This window comes from Pectinophora gossypiella, chromosome 7, assembly GCF_024362695.1.
Source record: "Pectinophora gossypiella chromosome 7, ilPecGoss1.1, whole genome shotgun sequence".
Lineage (NCBI taxonomy): Eukaryota > Metazoa > Arthropoda > Insecta > Lepidoptera > Gelechiidae > Pectinophora > Pectinophora gossypiella.
The window spans coordinates 16,513,759-16,535,748 of NC_065410.1; the positions used below are offsets into that span (position 1 = coordinate 16,513,759).

At 37.4% G+C, this 21,990-nt stretch overlaps 2 protein-coding genes across 3 annotated transcripts; both read right to left on the minus strand.

Moving 5' to 3' along the window:
* Positions 1-6,201: 6,201 nt before the first annotated feature.
* Positions 6,202-20,844, minus strand: LOC126368478 (protein FAM151A). Of its 2 annotated transcripts, none has more exons than XM_050012498.1 (5): positions 20,638-20,844; positions 12,506-12,607; positions 9,544-9,788; positions 7,249-7,491; positions 6,202-6,464 (listed from the first exon to the last, which is right to left on the minus strand). In XM_050012498.1, the coding sequence occupies exons 1-5, from the start codon at positions 20,666-20,668 to the stop codon at positions 6,231-6,233; spliced, it is 855 nt and encodes a 284-aa protein (XP_049868455.1). In that variant the 5' UTR covers positions 20,669-20,844; the 3' UTR covers positions 6,202-6,230. The 2 variants fall into 2 exon arrangements, with proteins under 2 accessions (XP_049868455.1, XP_049868456.1); XM_050012499.1 differs by lacking the exon at positions 20,638-20,844 and adding an exon at positions 12,828-12,978.
* On the minus strand, positions 6,480-7,094 carry LOC126368514 (uncharacterized). Its single transcript, XM_050012542.1, has one exon. It carries the CDS (start codon positions 7,031-7,033, stop codon positions 6,701-6,703), a length of 333 nt encoding a protein of 110 aa, XP_049868499.1. The 5' UTR covers positions 7,034-7,094; the 3' UTR covers positions 6,480-6,700.
* Positions 20,845-21,990: the final 1,146 nt, after the last annotated feature.

The following is a 21,990-nucleotide window of genomic DNA, read 5'->3' on the forward strand; positions in this document are numbered from 1 at the left end:
CGACTGCCTGTCTGACCTTCCAACCCGAAAACCAACCCAATTACAGGTTATGTCACATACATCCGAAAACACTTTTCTCAGTTATGTGGGTTACCTCACGATGTTTCCCAGGTGAGAACCCTCAGCGCTCCCCATTTGTCTGGCCAAGTAGTTAATGCGGCAAATGTACAATAAGTAAAAAAATACGACGTCATTTAAGATGTGAACGTGAATTCGAAAACAAATCCTAAAATCATTGGTTTTACACGGGTACGTATTGAGAATCGATCCTGCGACCTAACAGTGAGAGTCAAGCGTTCTTCCAACTGGGCCACCACGGCTACGCTGCTTAACTGAGCATTAAAAAACTCCAGGCAGTGTGGAAAAGATCCTTTGCTAATTTCCCCTTTGGTAAATGGTATCTGACATGTAGGTCTACTTAAGAATACATTCCAAGAACGCAACAATGTTGAATAGATAGTCCACACATGCAACTCTCAGAAATAATTAAAATTACAAAGTGTGACAACTTTCTTTATTCTTGTTTACATATTCTATTATATATTATAGTATTCTGTTGTTCGTATACAATATACCTACCTAATTAGAAAGTTCTTGAACATAAAACCTTTGGCCACACACAACACATCACATAAAGTAAATAAAACTATTTTTGAACTTATTAGCTATTATGTTTGTGATCAGCCTGTAATCTCCTAACCAAACTAGGTATCACAAAGTGATTCTCTAAGGCCCTGTGCCGAGATTTTACCTTGCAGCTTCTTTTCCCCGGCTATAAGTATACAGGTTGTGAGAAGCTGCAGTAGTTTTAGGCGGATGAGACGTTCGTTATGTAAAATTGACGATTCAAAGTGTAACTATGTTACCTACTGAATAAAGATATTTTTGAATTTGAGTTTCCAGATATGTCCCCACCGGGATTCGAACCCAGAACCTCCGGATCGTGAGCCCAACGCTCATCCACTGGACCACGGCGGCCGTATATAACCATGCGGGTTGAGTTTCTGCGTGGCGTAACGGTTAAGCGGTCAGTTTGCGGATATAGCTCTCCGCTATAGACTCTCCAAGAACTCAAAAGCCTTAATAACTATCATCATCTCCATAGCGTTACCTACCTATCCCGTTTTCGCAGGGTCCGCTTACATTAAGATTTGACAGGTCCGTTTTTTTTACAGAGACTGCCTGTCTGACCTTCCAACCCGCGAAGGGAAAACCAGCCTGTTAGGACACCGACCATGAATCTCTTCCAAAAGCTCCTTTGGTTCGCGCCAAAAACTCCCGCCACCCCAAGCCACGAAAAAAGAAAAAAAAGTTGACTCTACTACCGCCGTCGCGCGTTTCTGTACAAGAAATTTCTAAAATAACATACAAGTATATTAATTCAAGTTGTGCTGTTTAAACTTAATCTGAAAGTGCACTAGCAGTCTCCAGAGCACCCCGGGGTCAGAAGAAACCAAATTCAACAATCCTGTAAGTCCCTTTTCCTTTGGTCGGTGTTTTGTATGGGCAAGTCTATTTTTCAGATTCAAAAATATCACTAATCTCAGTTATCCAACACAGCCCAATACAGGTTAGGTTACATACCCAAAAACCAAATGCTGAAAATGGTTAATGGGCGAGCGAACAACAATATATATACTATAATAATCCCGTCCAAAGAATTCGTCCACGTTGTGACAACGCATTTCATTTTTAATAAAAATCAGTCCTAGGTTGTTCACTTACTTACATATAATTTAAATGTCTTTACTAAAACTAATTAAATAACTTTTGGCTTTCATAATGTATTTGAAAAAAAAATGTCATTTTCGTTTTTTACTTAAGACGATCGGAAATAAAATTAAACGTGACTCTCTCACGACTTCTGAACGGGTTCCTGAGGCTGCGCAGGACATGTAAAAACTATAATTTTGACCATCGTCGCTGTAACTGGTTTCGGTACCTAAGCGACTCGTACGATGAATAAAATTTACTTACAGAAACTTATTTTACTTACTTGTTTAAGGTAAGTTTAGTGAACTATTATTATTTGCTTACATAATTGACCCCCCTGCAATGCTTATTTGAAAAACCTTTTATTTTATGTACAAAAAAAAACAGTGGTTTAGTAATATTTTTTTTTATAATAATATAGTATTAATTAAAATATAAAAAAACTAGCGATCGAACATAATAATTCGTTGGTAGGTTTATAAAAACTAGCCAAGACAGACCTTAGGCTACTATACATTATCCTATGTTATAAGAAGATATGATATTATGTTATACTGTTACTTATAAATAAATTTCAGAACTGATCATTGAACTTGGCACCCATTTAGATCTCACTTCTTTTGTCGTTGAAGTCAAAAACCAATGCATTAATCATAATATTGAACTTGCGGCTCTCACTTCACATTTATGTTTTTGATTGGATATCATTACTTTTTGTAGGTACTTACCTACTAAAACGGAAATACCTAAGTATGTACCTAAATGAATGAAAAAAAAATTGGGTGGTAGATAGGTATTAAACTCGTTTCAGATTCACGTAAAGTTAAAAAAATAAAAAGCCAGTAAAATGGATGAGAGTTGTGTTGTATGGTGGGCGAAAAGCTGACAACCTATCACCGCTAAACACATGTTCCAACTTGCTTACCTACCCTCACAGTACTTGTCGAATGTGGCATCAAGTGATTCTATGATCACTTAGTGCTCTGCCTACCCCGATAAAGCATATAGGCGTGATTATATGTTATGTTGTATGCAGGGTTCGAAAGGATAATTATCGTGATAATAACAGGTTGATATTTATTAGTGATGGGCCGAATGTGGATTGAACCGAATTCGAACTTCGGCCGAACATTCGGTTTAAGACAACGCTGAATTCGAACTTCGGCCGAAGTTCGGTTGATTTTCCCGCCTTTTCTTCAATGATTCACGTTACGAATTTTTTACGTGATCGCTTGCAGTTTGATGTTGTCCCTGCCGCCCTCTACCCGCCCGCAGTTCACCGAGCCGGCCTGCCGCTTATTATTGCGTCATCCGTGACACGAGTGAAATAGTTAAAATACTCAAAAAAAATATTAAAACAATGCTGTATGTAAGTGCTGCATGTAAGAACAATGAGTGAGCGAAAAATATCAGGTAATTGGACTTTCTTTTTAGAAGTAAATGAACCAAACAAAGTAAAATGTAGTTTGTATGCGAGTCACTAATATCTCGTGGTGGAAGTAATTCTGAGTTTTATTTAAATAATGCCATTGACTTTGTGTACCTACTCAAGAAAAAAATAATTCCATAACACATTTACATAATAATTAATACATAAATATCTCCATAATACATTTCACCTAACTAAACCTATAATCAAATTATGTAAATGAACATATTTATTTTTATGAACGTTCTACCCCGCAAGGGATTTGGGCGTGACATGTATGTATGAATGATCGCTCGTCAACCTAATGACGAATTTCAGCCGAAGTTCGGTTTTGTGAACCGAATTTCGGCCGAATGACGAAATTTATAAAATCAAAACTACTAAGTATTTTTGACTACAACATTATTATTTTTTTTGACGTGACTTATTGTAGATTTGCCGCAGATGGCATTAACTACTTGGCCGGACAAATGGGAAGCGCTGAAGGCTCTCACCCGATACAACGTTTAAGACAACAGGCCTGAGAGTGCCCAGTTGGGCGCAAACCTCGGCTCAGGGCGTCGTCTGAGAGGAAAAATATTTGAAAGAATTAATCGACCCTAGTGGGTCGATAGCGATAAGCGCTGAATGAGGGAAATCGTCGACCACGCCGGCGGGGTCGGTATCGGGGTCCTGAAGTGTTTGGTGTCGCGAGCTGATTGGCTGCCTCTATGGCTAGAGTAATAGTGTCGTCGGGATCGTATATTACGTCTTTCGGACGCCGATACTTTTCAGTACCGTCCTTAAGCGGAATGTATCGGAAGCCGCAACTACCAGGGGATTTGGGTGGTGCGGAGCAGAATCGAAAAAACGTTTGAAAGCTATTTTGAGCCATTGGGCAATGGTTGGCAGACCTAGGTCAATGTGCAGATTTTCATTGCAAAGGAACCACGGAGCTCCCGTGGCTTTTCGCATGAAACAATTTTGTATTACTTGTAGACGGTGAATTTGAGAGGGACTCGCGTGAGCGACAACTACCCCTGCATAGGTATGATCGGACGGATGCAAGTCGTGTAGATTTTCACCTTATTCCTAAGGGACAATTTACTTCGCTTGTTAAGGAGACAATGAAGACGGCCCATTACAAACGCGGCGCGATCGCGCACACGTTTGATATGGGCCTTGAAAGTAAGACGTTTATCTAAAACTACGCCGAGATATTTGACTTGCTCCTCCCAAGGGATCAGCTTGCCAAACATCTTGATGACTTTAAGTTGACGGCGTGACCGTGGCGTGTTATAATAGCCCTTTGAAAAGTACACCGCTGCACTTTTCTCCGGGTTTACCTCGATTCTCCATTTGCGAAACCACTTGCCCAAGACATTGGCCGCGCGTTGGAGGATTCCGGTCATATTTGACTACAACAAAAACGAGTGTATTTCTATACATACAGGCTTTACTGAGACAATATTTCAAGCGATTTGCCATATTTATGTTAAGCGTTCATAATAGAATTTAATTATTTAAAAATGGACAGTTTTTAATTTTTTCCTGTGTATTTATCTAATTACCTATCTGCATACCAAATTTTAACTCTCTAGGTCATTCGGAACTGGGTTAGAGTTTTGATCTATCGGTCAGTCAGTCAGTGATAAAAATGAGGATTTTTGGACATTAATATCTAAATAATCGTTTGAGATAATTTTATGAAATTTAGAACACATATGTACCTCGCAAGTCTCAATACATGAGCCAAATTCTATACGTTTGTGTGAAATAGTTTTTGATTTTAAAGGGGGTCAAAAGTGGCTCCAAATGGTTCGTGTAATATTACACACGGTGCGGCTCGCCAGTTCTGTTTCTTGAACTTGGCTTGACACGCTACCGCGTGTCTAGATGACGATGAATTAAATATTACAGTTATGGTAATTTTATTATTATATTTATGACATACAGGTTAAAAACTGATTTATAAAAGTAAAATGGGCACAAGTACAGTTTACTCCCAGGAAGCAGGCATAGAGGTCGAACACAATGGCGGGTGGATCAATCGCACAGTCGAGAACCTCATGAATGACAATCAATGTTCCCATCACGTGGTCGCCACATGTGCGAAGGTCGACAGCCTTTCCACCAACACTCATACACTTCCCTTTCATTTTAAGTCAAGCGCTATAAGATTCAAAATCTTAAAAGTTAGGCGCAAAACAAAATATACAAATTATTGTGCGGATTGTATGGTTCTTAAGCATAAAATTTTATGGTTGAGAGTTGGAGCTCTTAGTGGTAAAATCAAAGAAGAAGAGTGGCAGACAAAACGGCGTGCTTTCAATAATGAATTTAATACAAGTTTGCTTTTTCATTAAATGCGTTTTGCGTTCAATGATGTGATCTATAATTTAGATTGGGGTGCTGTTTCATATTATATTTTCATTAAGGTTCATGTACTTATATAGTTAATGAAATTAGCAATATTAATCAAACTATAGTGAGTTTGATTAATATTGCTAATTTCATTAACCGCACCTCAGCAGGTAGGTACCTAATAAGATAATTTGGATTTTTTTTACAGCGAAATGATTCTTAATCTTGAGCCCATGACTTCATTGTGGAGGTATCTATTTTTGTCGCCTTAGAATTTATTTTTCGAACTGATGACGGGGTCTTTCTTAGTTTTCTTCTTCCACTTCGCTAATACCCCCCCCCCCCCCCCTGTTTCCCCTTAAATGCTTCTCGTTTATATAGCCAACTTATCTAGTGATTATTTAGAAGATATAATTGCATGGGATTAACTGTCTAGGAACTGATATAAGGCAGCCAAATTACTATATTGTATGACGATATTTTATGGTTTTTTTTAAGAAAGTCTAGGGCCCTGTGCCGACATTTTTCTTGCAGCTTGTTTTCCTATACATTGTGAGAAGATACAGTAGTTTTAGGCAGATAAGACGTTCGTTATGTTAAAAAAATGACGATTTATAGTGTATCTATTTTACCTACTGAATAAAGGTATTTTTGATTTTGAATATCTAAGTTTGTTTGCCTTTAGGTATTCTTGGGAGAAATAAAACACGAATAAATAATAATATAATAAATAAATATAATCAGTTTAGTTCTTAGCTCCGACATCGGATGGTGGGAGGTGCAAGCGTGCTGCCAGTTCGTGCGGCACGTCGAGGTACGTGCGCTCCAAGCCGACGGTCAGGATGAGGGCCCGCATGCGGTCGACCTCCACGGCGTCTCCCTCGCTGGACCACACCGTCATTGACGAGTTGAGGGAGGTGGTCTCTCGCAGCAGGTCGAGAAGGACCGGCTGGCTGTTGCAGGCTAGACCGGCTCGGACCTGTTGGTAGATTTTGAAGTTTTTATACTTACATGAGAAGATTCAAATATGAAGTTTGATGATTGTGATGAATGCTTGTATGCTTTGGTTATATTTTTTTACAAATTGACACGGGTTTCCGTGTTTCTTTGCTAGTGGAGTTTCTAGGTTGGTGGAGTATGTTCCGTATCCTCCAATCGAAGAGGGGAAGTCTGTGCTTGGCAATGAGATATTCTTCTTCTTCTAGTGCCTGTCCATTACTGGACGTTGGCCATCAGCTTTGAGAACTCTTCTCTGTCAGAAGCAAGACGAAACAGCTGTTCTACGGTTGTAACGCCGGTCCATTCGCGGATGTTCCGCAGCCATGACTTCTTCCTCCTCCCTCGACGTCTTTTCCCTTCAATTTTGCCCATCATAATTAATTGAAGCAGCTGGTATCTTTCATTCCTAAGAATATGCCCCAAATACGCTACTTTCCGTTTTTTGACAGTTTGCATCAATTTCCGGGACATACCGACGCGTTGGAGAACCTTCATATTGGTGACTTTCTGGGTCCAGCTTAGTCGCAGCATGCGACGGTAGCACCACATCTCGAAGGCATCGAGACGCCGTCTAGTGTCTTCCTTAATTGTCCATGCTTCACAACCGTAAAGCACCACGGACCATATGTAACAACATAAGATTCGGACACGTAGTTTTATGTACGTTTTATGTAAGTATGTCACGTAGTTTAATGAGATATAAACACGCTGTTTATGGTCTAAACTAAAATATTAGCTTAACAGACGAATCCAAAAATACTCACAGGGAAAGTAACTGTCTGATTGATCTTATACTCGTTGATCATGCGCAACATGGTCCCGATCTGATCCCTGCTGTACTCCCCCTCGGTAACGTTCTTGCCATAGTTGGTGGTCCAACCCACCGACATCACAGCACGAGGATGCTTCGACCCTAGAGTCAGAAACTTCACAGGGTCCACCGGTTTAGTGGTTGCCTTGACTGGACCAGGCAGGATGTCTGCGTTCAGCCATACTGGGAAGTTTACCTGAGAACAAAGTTGTCTGAAATTGATAGTCTTACAAAGAGAAAATAGCTAAATTAAATAATTGTAACTCAAATTCAAACCCGCTGCCCTTGTCAAAGCAGAACGGATGTTTTTCTCTAAGCACGGGTGCTATAAAACAAACAATTATTTGGTTAATAGTCTTGTCTGAAAATGCTTTGAGAATTTATGCGTACACGCACTATGAAAACGTTTATTGCCTGGGAATGAATGCAATAAATTGTCTGTTATAGCGAAATGTTGCACGCATCATGTTATGCGCAACTCGTAAATACGTACATTAATTCACACTCGCGGTTCTCAATAAAATAGGGAAAGCCATAAGTTGTTAGACAATCAATTTTTAGGACTTGTGTTTGACGCGTATTTGATACTGCTTTAGATGTCAAAGGATATTTAAATATTATGCAAGATGTCACAATATTAGGTACATCATATTTTTTCTAAGATCCAAAAATCAAAAAATGGCGGTACGAAATTTCTAATGGTTGGTTGCTAGACCCTAGGCTGTAATTATTACGCATAAGTTTATGTTCGTACAAGTATGTATTACGAAACATAATTGGTTACTTTCACATTCAGCAAACATAGCAGCGACCGGCGAATCGTCCGAGTAAAGCAGACAAGCTAGATGCTAATAACTGATAGCGGTACGAGGAATGGACCGCCGCGGCGCAAGCGCATACCCAGTATACCCACATATGCGTCTTGCATTAGCACGCATTATGAATGAATGAAAGTTCATGAGCTTTTTCAGAACCACATGCATGACCGCTGGAGCTCCATTTAAGTATTAAATTACAGATGAAATGTTTATTTAAAAAATAAACTTTATGATTGGAATATAGACTTTATAGACCAACGTGGAAATTATACCGACCGATTTATAAGTTTATAGCCTGAATTTGTAACTGTACCTACCGTTTATATTTGAAGGTAACAAAGTAACAACGACAAATAATCTTTCGCATTAATGCATTCAATTTCATACATACATACATAAACTCACGCCCGTAATCCCTAATGGGGTGGGCAAAGCCACAAGTAATCAAAGACAACTTGCAGCCACTGTTGATACGATGTCGCAAGCTGGATATGGTGTACCTTATGGTGATAAGGGATCAGCCTATCGCCCATAACATTAGTCCATCATGTTAGATGACACAATCCCTCTGTCGGTTTTTACGACATGCCCGGGAAGACAAGCAGCTGAACGTTTTCTATGTTTTTTATTTACTCCCAGAACAGCATAGAAGCAATTCAATTTCATACCTTATTAAAATCATACTAAATACCATCTGAATGAGTAATCAACAGTTTCCAACAGGAAAGGCCACATCATAACCACTTCAGACGGTATGAATAACAAACCTAATGTAAATGTCTGCCATCTGGGTACTGAAGCGCCGCGCATCGACCACACAAGTGGCAAGACCAATTCAAATTCACACGCTATGTCATGCTTTAATTTAGACGTCTGCATTAATATTCCCTTCAAAAACCTACTTAAAAACAATTTGAACATAGTCTTAAATCCCTCAAACGCTTCTCAAAAATATATACGTTGCGAAAAATTAATTAGCGGCTTTATTATTAGCGGAAAAGGACAGGTTTTGGCTTGTGCTGCACCAGGGATCAACTTTAGGTCCAATATTTTTTGTAGTTGATGTTAATAGTCCAAATGTGGTGTTTCGGGACGATTAGCGTTAACAAGCTCATTTTGTGTGGTGTCATAAATTATGCTTTAATGTTACCGTCTTCGGGTGTTTTGGTTCGCCTGGTTAACATTTTAAATTCAATATTCAGTAGCGTGATTTGAAATGTAATTTGCGGCTTATGCTTTCAAAGTTTCGACTTTACAGAGACTTCTGTATCTTTTTAATAGACTGATTAATTCCGAAATACACTAGACAAGGTGAATAATAATTTGTTTAGATTGTTGTCATAAGTAATTTCCTAATTGTACGTGTTAAAATTTGTATTGTCACTTCTAAAAACCAAAGTTATAAATATAGTTGAATTAAGTAAACTTACCTCAGGTTTGGTATATTTAGCGATCAGGTCCTGACTCTTTTCAAAAGCCTCTATGCTCTTGAAGTCCAGCTTGACTCCTTTCGGTTTAGAGTTACCCTTGTTATATTGAGCAACAGCGGAGAGGAAGTCTGCTAAGGTCAGGTCAGAAGTGGTCGCGGGGGGATGGGCCATTATAGGTAGAGGGGGGCCATCTTTACCCCTAATAGTCCCCATTACGATGTCAGCTTCCAGCATAGAGACTTCACCTTAAAAGAAGAATCGGTTCAGATTATTGATGTTAGAAGTTATACCGGTTTTGTGAAAAAAGTAAGTAATATTGTTAATCAATTTGTATTACCTATACGTACATCTATGCTATCGAATCGCCGATCTTAATAAATTACGAGTTTACCTATCATACAGTTAACAACAAGAAGCTAAAATACAAAATATGGAACACATTTACAACATTTTAATTTCATCAAGAATTCAAAAGAAATAATGTTTCTTTCAACAACTTCAACCAATTTCAACATTTCAAAGAAATGAAAATGAAACCCTCGGCCGGTTTTTATTCTCATATCATACATAAATTCATTGAGAGAACTCACTTGTCGAGTTTGCAGAATTACATTATAATTGGCTTCTTTGGAAACAAGAGTACATCCTGCACTTGTTCTAATAAGTGAAACATTATATGTGTTTATTAATCGTAAATGCATGTTTCCTTTATTATAGTTTATAGTTATAGCGAATGCTAGATTGAACAATTTAACTTTATGATTTTGTTTGACCGTTATTTTTTTTAGATGGACCTTTTCATTTATCTAATTCTAGTTTCAGGCAGTTTACTGTTACTGGTTGCTTGGGAAATGCTTTGGACAAATAATCCTTTAAGGTACATTCACGGTATAAAAGAAAGTGGTTTCAAGGTCCAAGTGAGCGCGAAAAGCGCGCCATACAAGTATGAGTAAATAGTTCATACTCTAACTATGCATTCCACTCGTCCACAAACTTTACGACGCATGGGGCTCTGCGAAAATATATTAAAATGTTGTCTTGTGTATCATAACTTGCTGGGCAAGAAAACAAATATCGACTATCATGCAAGGAGATTCCTCCCTATAACAGGAAAGCTGAAAACCTTATTTTCAAAAAATACTTTTATGTGAAGTATCTTATAATAAATAATTATAAAATTGCCTACCACATAAAATATACTTTACCGGTAAAGTGGCTATGGAATATGAGAAAAGAGGAGTAGATGTAAAAGAGAGTGAGGTTGAACCGGCGTCAGCGGTTCCTATACAAAATGAGCAATAGATAGATAGATAAAATACTTTATTGAGCACAATGGACACGAAATACAGAGATAAGGACAGCATATACAGAAAAGCACAACAGGCGGCCTTATTGCTCATGCAGCAATTTCTTCCAGGCAACCTTTGTGTACAGGAAAATTTTGACATTAAGACATTATAACCTCTTTCTTCGATTCCCTGGTTTTACCTAACACTGTTGGCTCGACCATTATAGACGGCGATACGGCTCAGCACCAATCACGTTGGTCTAACAGAAAGCTCGGTAAGGTATGGATACTTGGTTTATCTTGCGATTGAGATATAGTCATGAGTTTATGTTATGTTATGAAATCAGCCTGGAGTGTGGAAGTTACAACCGGAGCCGCGTGTACGAGCTAGTGACTAGCACTAATGTGTGAAGCCCGAATGTGTCTGGGTGATTGTTATTAATTGCCAAGTGTTCTAGGAACGCCGGACTCTTATTGTGCTGTTTGTAATGCCAGCTGTGCAATGGGTGAGTGGCGTTATTTTTGAGTTGGACTGTGGTTTAAGATGGAGACTTGAGCGACTGTCTTTTTAACATTAGGTCCGCATTAGAACACAATCCAACCCCATCGGGGATACAGGTGTGATGTTATAGTATGTTATTTTGAACACCTACAAATGGTAGGTAATGCGACCTAAAGTAAGGTACACGTTCTTAAAGAATGTCTTTTTTTCTCTTGCTTTAAAAATTAAATTATAAACCGACTGTTTTTAGTTAATATATTCTGCTAAAGTAGATTCTTTATATCCTCAGGGACATATTTAATAAAATTTACAATTGTAAAGTACAACGACATTCGGTGTACATTGCGAAGTGTGTGACTAGATATAATTTACAGCTTTATAATTATAATATTATTTACGCAACGATCACCAACTGTCGTTATTTAGGATTGTAAGTTTTATGAAATAGGCCCCTGAGGGTAACTTAAATAAAACATAAGCTTTTAATAGCATCGTGGAGTATGTTCTAAACCTCTACCGGTTGATTAGGGAAGTCCCGTGCCCGTTTAAGAAAATATGCGAAATAATTTATTTTCAAGAACTGTTAAAAGTCCATTACTTACAGAAACTCACTGAACTACCACGCATTGCAAACTAACAAATCTTTCTCATTACCAATATCACTGTCCTTTTCTAACCTACACGATACAAGAAGGACAAAAACATTTGTTTTGCTCTTCCAAAGAATTCAAAGCATGGAATGTCGCCTGAGCTTAATTTATTGACTACAGTGCTAACTGGAGTTAATAAAGCATTTGATTCGCGCTAGATGCGTCTTTCCTTTTGGATTTTGTGGAACTGGCTAGCAGCTACTGCATAAAATAATGTAGGAATATTTTCGAAAGTCTACAATCTTATTAATTCTTCGAATAGGAAGAAGTATGGACGAGCTGATTGCCTAATATCGTTTGTCAATCATATAGGATCATTCAATTTAGCATTAGTAAAATAATCAGTTAATATTGGCATAATTTGGAGCTCCCCCTAACAATTATCAATAATTATTACATCTCGTTAAGATGAAGGAGTACCTATACATATTTTAACTTATGTTTAGACGAAATTAAATGTTTTATAGGATATTTTTTTTACTTGTATTTGAACAATAAAAATCGTGGTATTAATTTACTTACTAGCTAAAGCCGCTTCAAGATAAGTTTTGTTATTCACGGCATGCGCCCAGGTGACTGTGGTTAGGTTCTTCATTATATCTTCCTCACTCCTCGACACCGCAGCTGAAACAAAATATTATCTTTTCAAATAGGTACATATTTTAACCATCAAAAAGATTATATTTATTTTATTTCATTATTTATTAGTAGCTTTTTGAGTTTCATTATGGCAACATTTTTCAAAACGTCAAACTTGTGTAAATCTGCTGATTGGTTATTATGTTATTGTTAGTGTGAAATAGTGTTGGAAATCTCGTATTATTAGCTATTCTCATAAACTTACGTAGTCCTTTAGTCTGTTATGTTTAGGTAAATTTTAATCAACCACTTAAAAAACGATTTTAGACCTTATTTTCACTTGTTTACTTTAGCCTGCTGTCAACTCATCACACTACAATACAAACTAACTTTTGCGGCCGGTTGTAGCGTTAGCATCTCACTTATTGCGTAAATCGTTAGCTATTTTTGTAGTTCATTGTTTCGCCACCCGCAAATTATAAGTTTGCACCTTCTATAAGTTTTCTACCTCGCGGTTATCGGCAAAAACTTTAAAAAACATTCAGCCTATTTGGTCCAAAATTGTAATTAAGAATAGAGTTTTTATGTTTACTTTGGAGTAAAGTCGGGCATTTGGGTTAGTAGTTTAGGTTTGATGGTTTTAATTGGTCGGAAATGTGACGAAAGCATCTAATCTGGATCAAGGCAGTAGATACATTATGTAATCTGTGGCAGGCAGTACAAACAACTGAAACAACGTTTGATGTTTGGAATCGGTCTGTGATGGCGCAAACTCGATTAACTCGATATGTGATCACGTAATTACTACACTACTTTGAAGTTTAATACTTTTATAGCATAAAATAGGTACCTAAATTAAATATAAATTAGGTAACTGCTTGTGACTTTGCAATGAATAAATGAATTATCATCTCCCTAGCATTATTCCGTTTTTCACAGGTTTCGCTTACCTAACCTGAAGATTTGACAGGTCCGGTTTTTTACAGAAGCGAATGCCTGTCTGATTGCTGTCTGACCTTCCAAACCGCGAAGGGAAAGGCAGCCCAATACAGGATAAGTCACATATTTCCGAAAATGCATTTCTCGGGAAAGAGGATTTCCTCACGACGTTTTCCTTCACCGTTGAGCACGTGATAATCATTTATGATGTAAACATGAATTCGAAAACAAATGAATGAATATGAATATACATTCTATGCGGTTTGCATCCGATGAGGACATCAATTGAAAGGTCAGATAGATAGATGAAAGTCACCTGAGTGGTTTAAATAACGTCCTTTCCAACATTATAAAGAGTTGATAATAAACGATAAACTTAAGGTGACTGCAATTTGTCTTCTAGTAACTTGTCGCTCTGCCTATACCGATAGGTAGAGAGTTGTGGTTGGTCTGTCTGTCAAAGTATCTATCACTATAAGGTCCATTATTATGTAATACTTCTCACCAAAACATCGAAACATTTCCGAAGTTTTTAATTCAATTTGAATTTGGAACATAAAGAATTAAAAAACTCACACCAGAATTATAATTATAACGCCCCCCGTGGTCCAGTGGTTGACCGTTGGGCTCAAGATCCGGAGGCCCCGGGGTTCGAATCCCGGTTAGGACATTACAGGCTGACCACCTGATTGTCCAAAAAGATGACGTTAAGCCGTTGGTCCCGGTTACTACTTACTGATGTAAGTAAGTAGTCGCTACATGAGCCATGACAGGGGCCTTTGGCGGCTCAATAATATCCCTGACACCAAGGTTGATGATGTTGGTAATTCACCTCGCAACCCACACGATAGAAGAAGAATTAGAATTATAATGGCCCCGATTCCTGGAGACACCGCCTAATTTTATTTTAAGTTATATCCGTCATTTTCATATCCGTCGAAAACGAAAGGGACGGATGATTCACAGCTCTTAATTTTAGGAAGAATGAGTAAATTAATGTGTCGGGTTATTGACTGATGTAAAATTTTTAAACGGTTGGTTTAGATTTGTGCTTAAAATTGACGTGTGTTCCATAAATTTTATGCTTGTCGATTACCCGTCCCTTTCCTTTTCGGCGGATAAGAAAATGACAGATATAACTTAAAATAAAATTAGATGGTATTTACAGGAATTAGCACCAATACCCACTGTAAAGTGTAATTTAGTTTTTATTCTTAATATTAAGTACTTATTTCATATTTTCCTTACGAAACATAACTATGCCAAGTGTTTCTATTAGTTTGTTTGTTTGGTCTATTATCTTTGGATTTATATGCAACGTTGTCTTTTAGTAGGTAACATATCGCTCTATAGATACGATATCTATCGTGATCGAGAGTATCTACCGCACTAGGCTATACGTCATAGGTGCTCAACGAGGAATAAAATATTAAAATAAAATTCGTTCCTCATATCTTTTTTTTTGACGTGACTGGCATTAACTACTTGGCCGGACAAATGGGGAGCGCTGAAGGCTCTCACTCAGTACAAAATTTAAAACAACAGGCCTGAGGGTGCCCAGTTGGGCGCGTCGGCTCAAGGCGTCGTCTGAGAGGAAAAATATTTGAAAGAATTAATCGATCCTAGGGTCGATAGCGATAAGCGCTGATTGAGGGAATTTGGATTTATATGCAACGTTGTCTTTTAGTAGGTAACATTTCGCTCTATACGATAATATCTATCGTGATAGAGTATCTATTATTCCTATAAAATTTTCCTCAACGCCTATACAACATTCTACAGTTATATACGCCCCGGGCACGTTCCACCGACGTCCTTTGCCACAATGATATCGGTATGACGTCTTTGCATATGCAATTTGTCAATTAAATGCCAGCTACTGAGGTCGTGTGGTCGCGTGAGGAAGTCGTTAGACGCTCAATCTGGCCACTTCCGACACCCACAACTCCGATCTAGTGCGGGTAGGTTGGACCGAGATTTGTCTTTATTAGCCGAGATTCCGTTGTGAGTTGAGTTTTGAGAATGCGTGGCGCCTACATCGTAAGGTCACCGGTTCGAAGCGAATCTCAGATCAGGGGGGTTAAAATGGCCTCATCGAAGCAATTCATCTAAGAAAGCAATATTGCTATTTGACATTTTTTTGCATTGCGCACTTACTTTTATATGCGCAAATGTCAAAGTCAATGTTTCATAAAATACTTCTTCAATAGAGCTTTAAAGGCATACATTTATTATTATTTTTAAATTTGCACTAATACAGTCGGCTTAACCATCATAACGGCGGTACAGCTCACCAGTTATCTTGTTGCTCTAACAAAAAGCTCGGTGAAGACTGGGTACTCAGTTCATCTTGAGATGGATGTACCTCTGGCTACCCCAATGGGAATAAATTCGTCTTCATAGTAGTATGCAAATAAAGAATATTGAATATGTATTGAAAAAAAAATGCGTACGAATGAGTCCATATTAAAGAGCTAGACGCGACGCGGCTCTCCTCAATATGCCGGAATCGTGTCCTAAGCTTCTTCGGACATATTAGGCGGTCTCCGAAGCACAGTCTGGAGAAGCAGATCATCGTTGGGCAAACGGATTGCAAACGTGCGCGAGGAAGAGCGCCTAAGAGGTGGTCTGACATCCTGAAGAAGACGGTGGGCGGCAGCATATAGAGGGCGGTCCACGCAGCATATAGCCGTACCGAGTGGAAAACCATAACCTGTGGTCGCGATCCTCAACAGTGAGGGAACGACGAAGAAGAAGATTCAAAAAAATATTTGTCAAAGCTTTGGTTATTGTTTACCAAGTAAGAAAACTGTTTTGATAAAAAAACATGTAACTAAACAGTTATGTTACTTAGTAATCATAGACCTTGTATAACAAATAGACAACCAATCCTTGTAAATAAATGTCCACGACGCATCTTGTCACAAGCTACGGCATGTAACGACACTTTACAACCGATATTGCACTTTATTTTAACAGCCATAATGGCCCCGATTACTGCATACACCTTGTAATTTTACTTTAAGTTATACCTGTCATTTTCTTATCCGCCGAAAAGGAAAGGGATGGATGATTCACAGCTCTTAATTTTAGGAAGAATAAGTACTTTAAATGAATGAATAACCCGGGCGAATCAAAATGGTGTCTCGCTGTATGCAAACTGTTTGACGTTGTCAACTTAATTCTATCGGGTTATTGGCCAATGTAAAATTTTTAGACGGTTGTTTTAGATTTGTGCTTAAATTAGACGTGTTTTCCATAAATGTTATGCTTGTCGATTACCCGTCCCTTTCCTTTTCGGTGGATAAGAAAATGACAGATATAACTTAAAATAAAATTAAGATGGTGTTTACAGGAATTAGCACCAATAACCTAATTTGAGGGAACGAACTTATACTGCCAGCCTATGTCATGATTGCTCAACATTTAGATATTGACATATTTTTATAGTTCATTAAACTTGTTTATGCAATTTTCCATTTGTTATAATTTAAGCTCAACAATTCTTGTAGAAATAAAAAGCTGGTGTAAATTATAAATGGACTGTATTTTAAAATTAAGTTTAACAAATTACTACCATTATGCAGTGAGTTGAGGAGAAGAAGAAAAAAATACAGACAACATACAAAAACTTAGATTATGGTGTTACCATTAACATAAAAACGTTTTGTTATTTTTTATTTATGATTATGCAGAGTATTTTTTGAAATGAATGAATTTAAATCTTATTATTTATAAAATGAATTATATACATTATTATTATATATTTGATGTTAATTAATTTAACAATTCTATTACTAAGCTCAAGATTGTATTATTTATCACAATAGTTACCCATATTTGTGATTTGTTAAATATTACTGTACGCATTGGATTGTTGCTTTAGTGCAGTAATAAAACTGTTTTTCAAAATAAATACTATCTCCATAACTTAATGTCTCTACAACACGATTCGAAAACTTTTTATTTTGATTTTTTTTTGACGTGACTTATTGTAGATTTGCCGCAGATGGCATTAACTACTTGGCCGGACAAATGGGGAGCGCTGAAGGCTCTCACCCGGTACAACGTTTAAGACAACAGGCCTGAGGGTGCCCAGTTGGGCGCGAACCTCGGCTCAGGGCGTCGTCTGAGAGGAAAAATATTTGAAAGAATTAATCGACACTAGTGGGTCGATAGCGATAAGCGCTGATTGAGGGAAATCGACGACCACGCCGGCGGGGTCGGTATCGGGGTCCTGCATACTTTTTTAGAAAAAACTCCTCAGCGAATGTGAGTCTATTTGTCTATAACAAGTCAGTGTTAGTAATACAAAGTTATGTAGTCACTCTGTTTTGTAAACAATAACCAAACCTTTGCCAAATATTGTTTTGAGTGTTCACCAAGATAGGTATGATAAACGAGATGGTGACAAGGTACGGTCACGAGCATTAATTATGTATACACTTTGGTACCATGTCACATTAACTTTTTTGACAAATTGAACTGTAAGTCTCACTAAATGTCAAATATGTTAGTGCGACAGAGTCCTAAAGTGGGTACATTATATTGCTCATGACTGTACTGTAGTATAAGGTAGTTAAGTAATTATGTATTGCGACGAACCGTCATTCCCTAATCTGGAAATACAGCTGACTGACAGCTTATTGTGTTATTCCTAAGTTTTCTGATAACTTGCAGCTCTGCCCAACCCAGTAGGGATAGGCGTGACTGTGTCTGTCTAAACTCTGCATCGTATAGGAAATGAATACAAGCAGGTCGGCAGGAAATACCAAACTCATCTGGTCAGAGCTACATAATACATACCTACACATTTCTGGGTTATCTCATACTAATATTGCTATAATGTAAATATTAACTATTAGGTCATATTATTCACGCTACATTGAGGGTACATAAACTACGCTATCTATATTAGAGGAATCACAAAATTCTTAGAAAATTACTCATTTGTTTGCATGGTATGCGGGTTTCGACCATTATAGACGGCGATACGGCTCACCACCTATCACGTTGGTAATAGATTTTTTTGACGTGTCTTATTGTAGTTTTGCCGCAGATGGCATTAACTACTTGGCCGGACTAATGGGGAGCGCTGAAGGCTCTCACCCGGTACAACGTTTAATACAACAGGCCTGAGGGTGCCCAGTTGGGCGCGAACCTCGGATCAGGGTGTCGTTTGAGAGGAAAAAATATTTAAAAGAATTAATCGCCCCAATGTGGGTCGATAGCGATAAGCGCTGATTGGAGCGGCGACCACGCCGGCGGGGTCGGTATCGGGGTCCTGTAGTGTTTGGTGTCGCGAGCTGGTTGGCTGCCTCTATGGCTAGAGTAAACGGGTCGGGATAGTATATTACGTCCTTCGGTTGGTAATAGAAAGCTCGGTGAGGTGTGGGTACTTCGATCATCTTGGATGGATGTAACTCTGACTTTCCCATTGGGATATACTTAACCGTGATCTTGTTTTGAAGGACGTAATTATACGATCCCGACGACCCGTGCACATAATCTCCAATTAAATTATAAAAAATGTAAAATTATAGAATTTAGGCCATTCCAGAAAAAGTCTTTGAACCTACAATACATGTATAACAACACCCAAATAGTCACAGAAAACACAGCAACATTATTAGGAATCGATATAGACACTCATATAAACTGGAAATCACATATTTACAAATTAACGAAAAAACTCTCCTCTTTTATTTACGCATTAACTATACTCAAAAAAACAACTGATTTCAAATCAGCTCTTGCGGCATATTATGCATACATCCATTCTAGGCTCACATACGGAATAATATTATGGGGCAATAGTACAATTATTCAAGATATATTTATTCTACAAAAGAAATGCATCAGGATACTTACTAACATTGACCAAACAGTTTCATGTAAACCCTATTTCATTAAATACAACATATTAACATTAACGTCTATATATATACTAGAGTGTTGTAAATTTGTCAAAAAGAATATGCACCTCTACACCCAAATCACAGCTGTTAAAAGAAATAACCGATATTTACATAAATTAAAACTCCCATTTACAACAATGGAGTTATACAGATCCGGTCCTCACTCTATGGCTATTCAAATCTACAATAGCATCCCTAGCTATATTAAAAAGGAAGAGAAGTTATCCAATTTCGAAAAACTACTAAAAAAGTATTTGTTAAATAAAGCCTTTTATAAGATAGAAGAGCTATTTAATGACTGTAATAAGTTAAATAAATAATATAATTTTATTGTTATCTAAATATATAAAATAAAGCTTAGTTACTGATAATTTCTTAAAAATAATAATAGTATAAGTAGGTAGTATATATTATATAATTTTTAAATTCTAAAGTAAGTTTAGTTATATAAAAAATAGTTTATATTTTTTTAGTTTTAAGTTATTGTTGGAATACTTTTGCGGTGCCCTTACAGGGTGTCACATGCTTGTACATTATTTACTTTAAGAACTGTAAGCCACCATGTGACATGCAACAAATAAATAAATAAATAAATAAATAAACATGGATTATTCTAGATATTTCTTTCACGTCCTAATTTAGCCCTACCCTACCCTGTACCCTAAGTCGGGACTTTTTCGCTACGAGACAAAATTGTTATCGTCGAGACGTTTATAAATTATAAATTAAATTATTGTCGGGACGATACAAAAACTACATCAACAATAGTCTCTAGAATGATCGAGAACATCGCTTTTTAAATTAAGTATGGGTTTATTATTGTTTATCCACTTAAACAATTAATAAATTAACTTCATCACAACTATTTAAATCGTAAAAGTTTGCGTACTTATATTAAATTCGCATTCATTTAGTTAGTAGGTAACTTACAACAATTTTTCTTCTAAATTGGTGTCTTAGTCGATTTAAAAATCTACCACACTTAAGTCGCCTACTTGTAACTTAACAGTTTTTTTTTAATGATCACCATACATGCTCATACATAACTTAATACCTAATCAACTTTTAAGTCACACGACGACGTTCGTTTGACGTTCTTCAAAACTTTAAAAACTAAAAAATAACATATCACAACGGAACCATTTTTCCGGTTCGATAATTAAAAAATCCAATCCGAAAATAATGAAAAAAAAAAGCAAAGCGAAATAAAACACTTACCCACAACAGCTAATATGAATATTAGCAGCATTTTGTCTGCTTTTTTGTAACAAATATTTATTTTTTTAATTTACCACTTTACTATCATATTGCCAAGTCTGAGCTGGCGGCTGGCTTGCGCAGGAGTGCCCGCGGTACCTGATGATTGGTAAATTGCCCTATTAGCTGATGTCCTGCCAGGTTGATTGTGTGAATAGCACCAAGGACTTTGCAAGCTGACGTCTGTACTGTTAGAATATACCGCCTTATAGATAAGTATGGACGAGTATCATTGATTGACAATATCTTAGGTATTTATCTTAAAAAATGAAGTAGGTATTTGTTTGTTTCATAAGGATTGTCTCTAGTATTTAAAGAATTTCTATATTATGGAAACTTTGAATGGGTATACAGCGGTGAAGGAAAACATCGTGAGGAAACCCACATTCCCGCGAAATGTGTTTCGGAGGTATGTGACCTAACCTGTATTGGGCTGGTTTTCCCTTTGCGGGTGGGGGCCAGACAGGCAATCGCTTCTGTATAAAACAGGACCTGTCAAATCTTCAGGTTAGGTAAGCGGACCCCGTGAAAACGGGATAACGCTAGGGAGATGATGACTTCCCGTCCTGCGCAAGTCTCATCCACAGCTTTTCGGCAGAAAATCAAATCAAATAATTTATTGCACAAATATGGTATTTTAGGTGGTAAAATAATTATTCAAGTAGGTACAGCATATTTGGCTATAACATAGGCATGCAAATTTGTTAGTGTACTAACAAGTCAAAAAAGAAATTTGTAAAGTTAAAACCTCGCAATGTCATCCGACCATCAGGTCCATGGTGGCCTGCCTCGATGTCGTATGCTATTCCTTGGCCACCATTCCGTAACTGCCTTAGTCCATCTAAGTATTGTCATTTCGCCTTGCCAAGTATCCACTTTAAGTGTAGCGATTCGTATACTTAGGTACGGTCACGAGTATTAATATGTATACATTTTGAAACCATGTCACATTAACTTTTTTGACAAATTAAACCGTAAGAATATGATAGTGCGACAGGGTTCTAAAGTGGATACATGATATTGCTCATGACTGTACATCTTCGAATTTTGAAGTTTGGTATACTATCTATCAGGAGTTAAAAACGCCACATCAAAGCAATTCACTTATTTTTGTATGCGCAAATGTCAAATTGGAATATTGCTTTTTAGATGAATTGCTTCGATGTAGCGTTTTTAACCCTCCAGATAATTTCTCAGAGCATCTCATTGCATTTACAACATTGTTTTTTTTTGCACGTTCATTGTGTAGGTTTTGATATAAATGTCAAAATTTATCGACTTGCTTATCAACCTGTAGATACCTCGTAAAAGATA

Coding starts and splice junctions, on each gene's coding strand:
- LOC126368478 (XM_050012498.1), bottom strand. CDS start 20,668: ATGCTGCTAATATTCATATTAGCTGTTGTGG. Junction 7,492..9,543: donor CTAAATATACCAAACCTGAG/GTAAGTTTACTT, acceptor CTTTGTTCTCAG/GTAAACTTCCCAGTATGGCT. Junction 6,465..7,248: donor ATCAGACAGTTACTTTCCCT/GTGAGTATTTTT, acceptor ATCTACCAACAG/GTCCGAGCCGGTCTAGCCTG.
- LOC126368514 (XM_050012542.1), bottom strand. CDS start 7,033: ATGTGGTGCTACCGTCGCATGCTGCGACTAAGCTGGACCCAGAAAGTC.